The 7,145-nt window shown below is 40.3% G+C and overlaps 1 protein-coding gene across 1 annotated transcript; it reads left to right on the top strand.

The window, feature by feature from the left end:
- The first annotated feature begins 221 nt into the window (after positions 1-221).
- On the top strand, positions 222-4,826 carry LOC106943820 (zinc finger protein 366-like). Its single transcript, XM_015027112.1, has 4 exons — positions 222-407; positions 1,326-1,517; positions 2,970-3,144; positions 3,225-4,826. The coding sequence occupies exons 1-4, from the start codon at positions 309-311 to the stop codon at positions 3,794-3,796; spliced, it is 1,038 nt and encodes a 345-aa protein (XP_014882598.1). The 5' UTR covers positions 222-308; the 3' UTR covers positions 3,797-4,826.
- Positions 4,827-7,145: the final 2,319 nt, after the last annotated feature.

The following is a 7,145-nucleotide window of genomic DNA, read 5'->3' as shown; positions in this document are numbered from 1 at the left end:
AAACTGAACGGATTTGTTCACTTCCTCCGCTGCTATTGCTAAAACTACAAGCTTATTGGGTAGCGGGGGGGTGGGGGGGATTTCCCCATGAAGGAAAATTGACGTCATTGTTCACAACTTCGTCTTCTGTTCCCTGATTGGCCCGGTTGAAATTCTAACGGAGGAATAAAAATCAAAAGTGAGAATAACGTAGGAAGACATGCATTTCTTCGTCCTTTCTGCACGGTTGAATAAAAACCATCTTCGGTTCCTGCAGGTGCACAGAGTGCCAGAAAACGTTCCAGTACCCGAGTCAGCTTCAGAACCACATGATGAAACACAAGGACATCAGACCGTACATCTGCAGCGAGTGTGGGATGGAGTTCATCCAGTCGCACCACCTGAAGCAGCACACCCTCACTCACAAAGTAGGTTCAAAAGGAAGGGAATGCAAAACAGAAACCAATATATTTGAGAGAAGAGGTGGCTGAAATGCACATTTTAAGCTTCAGCAAATCCATGTATGATTTATAACCTTACAGATGATTAAAGGAAAATGGAAGCATTTTTCTCACGCTTATTTGTTTTGAAATTAAACCCAATACTTCCTCCTTGTGAACCGTTTATTTTAAAACGAAGCATTACAATAAAAGAAAAATATCTTTATTATTCATGCCAATAAACATAAGGGAAATTCCAGCAATTTAATTTCAGGTAAGAAAACATCCAGTAATGCATGAGTCAGTGCAATTTCTTCAACGTAAGATCAATACTTAAAACTTTAACAAGTATGTTTTACTCTTTAGCTGTTATTGATGCCAAGAATGTTTTACTTGAAGGGTTGCCATAAATTCATTACAGCTTGCCTTTGCCATGCCATTATAAAAACACAGTGTTTGCTGCATATTTAATGTTTTTACTTTAAATGTTGAATAAACACTGTTTATTCAAATATTTTGCACTGCGCAGTGCAAAATATTTATACATTAAACACCATAGAGCTAGGGTATCAAACTCATCAAAATCGCAAATGTCCTCAAAGGGCAGAATGTGTTGGTAACATTAACAAATTGTTTAAGATATTGATAAACACCCGTCTCTGCATTTTATGAGTGCTTCTTGAAATTAAATCAACCTGTCGCATTGAATTTGGCAGTACACAAATAAAACTGCTCTGATTTGATTGATGATATTGAATCACACAGCTGTTATCTTGAAAGCTTCATTTGTGTGACCAGATTTGGCCCCCGGGCCTCGAGTTTATGACACACTTGATGTTGAGTTCCTGTCCAGAGCTCGACATTTTCTAAGATTTATCTTTCACCTCTCGTGTTCTTGCTCTTTAGGGGGTGAAGGAGCACAAGTGTCGCATCTGCGGCCGCGAGTTCACACTGTTGGCCAACATGAAGCGCCACGTCCTCATCCACACCAACATACGGGCCTACCAGTGCCACATGTGCTTCAAGAGCTTCGTCCAGAAGCAGACTCTCAAGGCTCACATGATCGTCCACTCGGACATCAAGCCCTATAAATGCAAGGTTGGTCAAATGTTGGTCTGAGGTGGAGATATTTGGATTTATATTTGTATATTCCTGTAACTTTTCTTTTGTGCACAAAAACGGAGTCATGGGGTCTTGACAAACTAAATGCAGAAAAGGGAAACAGAGGAATTTATCAATGTGCCAAATGATAACTCACATTTGTGTGGAAAAGGTGAATTGTTTTGCATGCACAATACGGTCATCGAGGGTCCAGATTTATTGTAAGGATAAACCATTCCAACCAATCTGAGGTGTTCCCTGCTGTCAAAGAAAGTTCCTTCTTTTCTGGAGTGACCTATGTGTTATAAGCGCTGAGACGATGACCAGATAGCAGAGAGGCTCATGGGAGTGGGAGCCTCCTCGTCCATAGGAAGGATATAGCGGTGCAAACCGCCTTTCTAACAATGGCCCCCCCAGCCTCCCCAGAGAACAGGCCCCACAAATAGATTTCATCTCGCTTTCTCTGCTGCTCGAGGGAGCTTCCTGTTTTCTCACGGTCCTCTTGGACAGTTTACAGTCCCTCTCTCCTCCTGAAGGAAAGGACCACCCTAATAAAAAAGAATGCAGAGGAAGGACAGCGCAGGAGTTGCCCTTCCCTGTTCTCCTCCTGGCCCTGTCTCAGGGTTGCTTCCTCTCTCCTTCTGCCTCTAGCGCTTTCTGTTTTTCTTGTGCGAGTGCGTGTTTGCGTGTGTGTGTGTATGTTAGAAGTGAGAGAGGGAGGGTGAAGACAGAGAGGAAAACAGAAAAACAAGGATAGAGGGAGGAAGAAAGGGTGTGTGTCCTATTGTCTGCACATTCATTCATGATTACGTGTTGCTTTGCTATTCTGTGATTAACAGAGAGGAAAAGTCTGAGATTAGCTTTGAGATGCTGCAGAGGAATACATTTGCTGAAGTTATATCGAAGTACAGTTTCATGATTTCATTTTTCTTTTTATGGCAAATAAATGTTAGTTTTGTGCATTTAATCCAACTTCCATTAAAAATATTCTGTAAAGTTTTGCTGCTGCAGGCAAATCTTAACATCCACTAAAGTGTAGGACCTTAAATATTAACCTACTTGCAGTTTATCATAAGATGAAATAATAGTTTCCCAGTTCAAGCTGGCATAAACATAATACCATTACAATCAGGAAGGAAGGATAAAGAAATATTGCATATTTGATAAGTCTAAATGTTAGAATAACATCTAACATGTCCATGAATTAGCTTAACCTTAAATTTCTAGAATGCAAAATGAAATTTCTAACTCTATTTTTTTGTTACACTTGTGGACACAATCATTGATGTTGAATACAGTAAATCCTTTACAATTGAGTGATATTGGAAGGAAAGAACGTGACAAGCATCCTGCAAAAGACGAAACTGGATTCAGAACAGCTAAAAGCAGCATTAGCATCTCGCTTGCTAATCAGAAACCTTACATCGTATGTAATTTCTTCTCTTTCAGCTTTGTGGGAAGGAATTTAACAGAATGCACAACCTAATGGGACACATGCATCTTCACTCGGACAGCAAACCCTTCAAATGCCTCTACTGCCCCAGCAAGTTCACTTTGAAGGGGAACCTCACCAGACACATGAAGGTTAAACACGGAGTCATGGACAGAGGGCTGGACGAAAGATGTAAGTAGGAAAACACTGCAAGGATTTAACATTTTCGTCAGTAAAAGTCGCTAAACGTTTTAACATGTCCTTGATCTTAGTGTTTCGTCAAAGAGGACGCCTCTGCCTGAACAGCTCCATGGGCCTCATCTCCCACTATAGCCAAGAGGAACCGTTCGACCTCTCCCAGAAAGCTCCAGGCATGCCCAGCCTCCGTCTCTCACAGTCTGACGGCGAAAGCATCCCAGGAAGCTCCTGTCAGGAGGAGGATGAGGAGAGTTTGTACAGAAGGAGCCAGTACAGTCCAGAGGTGGATCAGCAAGAGCCCCCAGGCGCGGACCAGTACATTTCTGACCTGAAGGAGGGAGAGGACGGTCGGGCTGATGAACTTCGAACTGGCAAGATGCCGAAACTAAAGAAGTACCTGGATAGTTCAGAGGACGAGTCTTTGGAAGGAGAGAAAAAATCACAAGGTCAATTTGGTAATACACGCCGCCTCCTGCAGTCAGAATCCTCTGATGAATCTGATGAAGAGGTGGATGAGCAGGGATACGCTGAAAGAGTCCGCTCCGAGTCATTTGACTATGACTCGATTTCAGAAGACGAGCGTGAGGAAAGCAAACAGCCGCTGGATGGTAGTTATGAAGGCATCGACGTAACAGAGGAAAACTGAAAGAGAGTTGATAGAGCACACAAAAGAAATTACAAGTTAAATCACGAATTGGAGAGTGAGAAAATGTTAATGGCAAAAGTGTCTCTATTAGTAGCCATACAAAGACAATAAATATTTATTTTGTCTGACATTAAATTGGACAAAACCTTTCCTACTTTAGGTCAGATACAATTTTACAAATGGTTTCTATGTGCCTGAAATAGCAAGATTCCTTATATATTTTATCACTTTCTTTCAAATTGACATACATCAATATCATAATTCATTTAAACAACTGGAGAAAAAGATCAAATGAAGGTGCCATGGCACCATAAGATCTTGAGATAGAAATCCACAACATTTGAATTGGTTTAAGTTACAGCTGTGAAATCAACATCGCAAACACACCAATTCATTTGTGACATAAATTAATAAATGGAATAAAATTTAAAAAGGAGACATTCGGAAGAAAACTGTGGACGATTTCAAGATGCCCAACAGTGTTCATCTGTTTAAAAATAAAGTAATGGGAATGTCCAGAAAGAGGTCAGAGATTATGATTTTGTGTTTGATCTTCAATTGTATTTTTAATTCTAACATATTGTGTTCATATGCAGATCAGAAAATACACATGGATGCTTAAAGCTGTGAATTGCTACCAATATCAGACATTGGGAATATATTCTGATTTATAAATGAGAATTAATTTGTAAATATAATGAAAGATTTATTTAATGTGCTATTTTTTACAAATCGATTTGTAATGTTCACATGATTTTGCTTCAACTGTGACTGAATTGTGTTACTTGGCATGTTTGAAGACAGTTTTTGTGGGAGATCATGCGAAAACCAAACTGTAATCAGGTTCCAACAGCACAAATTTGACTTGTGTAATAAACTGTGATTTAGTTTCTTTAGTGTCTAAATTTTGAATCTGTATGATTTAATAAGATTATTGTTCTCATCTGCTGTGTGGGTTTTCTGTCCTACTGCTGTTAAATTGTAGCAATAACATGTTTCTACTGAATAAACACAAAATAAAATTCTCTTATTTTATTTTTTTCGGAGTAATTTTAAAGATGGCGTTAGATTTTCATCCTGTCTGACCGACAAGTGCTTCCCCAAACATTAGATGGTTGCTGCAAGTTTCAAACAGCTTGCATTGCTCCCTCTGCTTCTCTTTCAAAGCAGAGGAAGAGAAAGAGAAAACACCTATCCCCTTCTGTCTTTTAGGTTGTGATCAAACAGTGACGGACACAGTGGGTGTCCCAGACAAAAGCTTTGTGTCTGTGCGACTCAGAGTAAAGCATTGTTACTCCTCATTGCAGAAGAATCTACTAAAACTAAAATTACTGCTTTTTCTAAAGATTGGTGCCTGAACAATGGTTTCCATGCTAAATAACACATGACTGTGCAGAACAGCTCACGGGGTCATGTGTGAGCCTTCCTGCATTAGAAAGCAATAAATGCAACCTAGTGTTTGTGTTGTTTCACGCAACAGCGCCCATCACTCGTTTCCACCTCACGCTATCGTGCCAGTTCAGGTAAACGCAGTCATTTCTTGTTAGGTGAAATGCAGAACAGCAGCTTCTCCATTTCTGCCCAGCCACGACCACCGTGTCCCAGAGGGCGAAACTGCAAACAGTTTGAGGAAGTTCTCACATCCTCCTCCTCTTTCCTTTCCTCACCTACACGTTTCAATCCCAGCCCCTGGCTTTGAGAAAAAAAGCCACAAACGGTGCATATCTGTCGTCAACAGTCAGCTCCTCTCAAAGGAATCTCATTGTCTCGTGTGTGTGTAACCAGTTCCAGCTTGGAGGTTTGAGGAAAGGTAGATTTTTACATGGTGTTGCCGTCAGTATGATGCTTTTTCATGAACTGAAACTTAGGAGAGAATGAGAAGTCAAAGAATATGCAGAAATGCACTGCAGGTAGAGGTTTTTCTTCAGAAAAAGAACACACTGCAACAAAGTGGAGGGATTCTGTAGCACAGATAGAGAAAGAGGTTTTTACCCAAGTAAAAACTTTTGCTTTTTACTTTTACTTCAGTAAAAGTATACTGATGTAGCACTAGTCTTACTTAAATAACCTTTTTGAACACTACCCACCTATGATCATCACAAACAATTTGGATGTTGTGTAAAAGTGCAGTATTTCTTACCAGTCATCTCAAAAAGTGAAACGGTCATTTTATAGGAATTCATTTCAAAAAGCGAAATATTTCCAGCTTTCATTTTTTGCAGTTTTGATAATTATGTCCTACAGGTAAAGAAACCCCAACATTTAGTGTCTCAGAAAATTAGAATGTCACATTGACTCAATTAATAACATGTTTTAAGCACAAAAGTATTTACATTTCTGTGCACTCGATACTTGGTTAGGGCTCCTCTTGAATGAATTACTGCATCAATGCGGTGTGGTATGGAGCCAATCAGCTTGTGGTGGAAGCCCAGGTTGCTTGGATACCTGCCTTCAAGTCACCTGAAAGGGTTAAAGGTCAGGGGAGGTTGCTGGCCCATCAATAAGAGGAATACATGGCCACTGAACCAGCTTTTAGTACCTTTGGCAGTGTGAGCAGGTGCCAGGTCCTGCTGGGAAAATAAAATCAGCATCTCCGTACAGCTTGTCAGTAGAAGGAAATATGAAGTGCTCCAGAATTTCCTGGTAGACAGCTGCATTGTCTGTGGACTTCAGAAAACACAGTGGATCCAAACCAGCAGATGGCATGGATATAAAACCGAAATAATTTAAAGAAATACATAAAGATCAAAAGGCTAACAAAAAAGTAATAAGTGTGGGTGTTTTGGGGGAAACCTCATATGTAAGCATGATGAGTTAAGAACATTTATGAATTGTCACCTTTCGTAAAAGTTCCTACTACTGCTACCTCTAATTGAGTATTTTCTTGAGCTGAAGAAAAGTCTTTGTATCCCTAAGCCATCTAGACCCAGAGGGAGCAAAAGCAGACTGCCAGAGGAGCAATGTGTGTCACCTAGCCGACAGAAAAGAGAAAGAAATGACAGCTAGGTGATCAGAGGAAAATTCTTTAAAGTCCTCTGGGAGGCTGAATATAGCAATACGGGGTGAGAGGTTCGTGTTTCCAGATAGTACTTTAGGCATGGTATTGCAGGAAATCTGCGAAAACACTGTACCAGTAGGCAGGTATGAACTATATGAGTGAGGTGTCACGATGAGGTGTATCACCAGGAATCAACTATGCTGTTACAGATTTGTGAGAGAGAGCTGATCATTGTAGAACATTCTAGAAAACTATAACTGAACAAGCAGGAAGCAAATTGAGCTAGTATGGATAGTTTGGTGGCAAATTTCCAACCAGTCGTTTTGCAGGGTGAACCTCAGGTCACCTTTC

Source organism: Poecilia latipinna, unplaced genomic scaffold, assembly GCF_001443285.1.
Source record: "Poecilia latipinna isolate Pla-1442-1.1 unplaced genomic scaffold, P_latipinna-1.0 Scaffold6093, whole genome shotgun sequence".
Lineage (NCBI taxonomy): Eukaryota > Metazoa > Chordata > Actinopteri > Cyprinodontiformes > Poeciliidae > Poecilia > Poecilia latipinna.
Note: the sequence above shows the minus strand (reverse complement) of the source record. Positions and strands in the feature narration are given on the sequence as shown.

What these genes read in the sequence shown, in the direction of transcription:
- LOC106943820 (XM_015027112.1), top strand. Translation starts at nt 309, where the DNA reads ATGATGAAACACAAGGACATCAGACCGTACATCTGCAGCGAGTGTGGG. An exon ending in TCAAGCCCTATAAATGCAAG is followed by an intron (nt 1,518 to 2,969) that starts GTTGGTCAAATG and finishes CTTCTCTTTCAG; the next exon opens with CTTTGTGGGAAGGAATTTAA. An exon ending in CAGAGGGCTGGACGAAAGAT is followed by an intron (nt 3,145 to 3,224) that starts GTAAGTAGGAAA and finishes CCTTGATCTTAG; the next exon opens with TGTTTCGTCAAAGAGGACGC.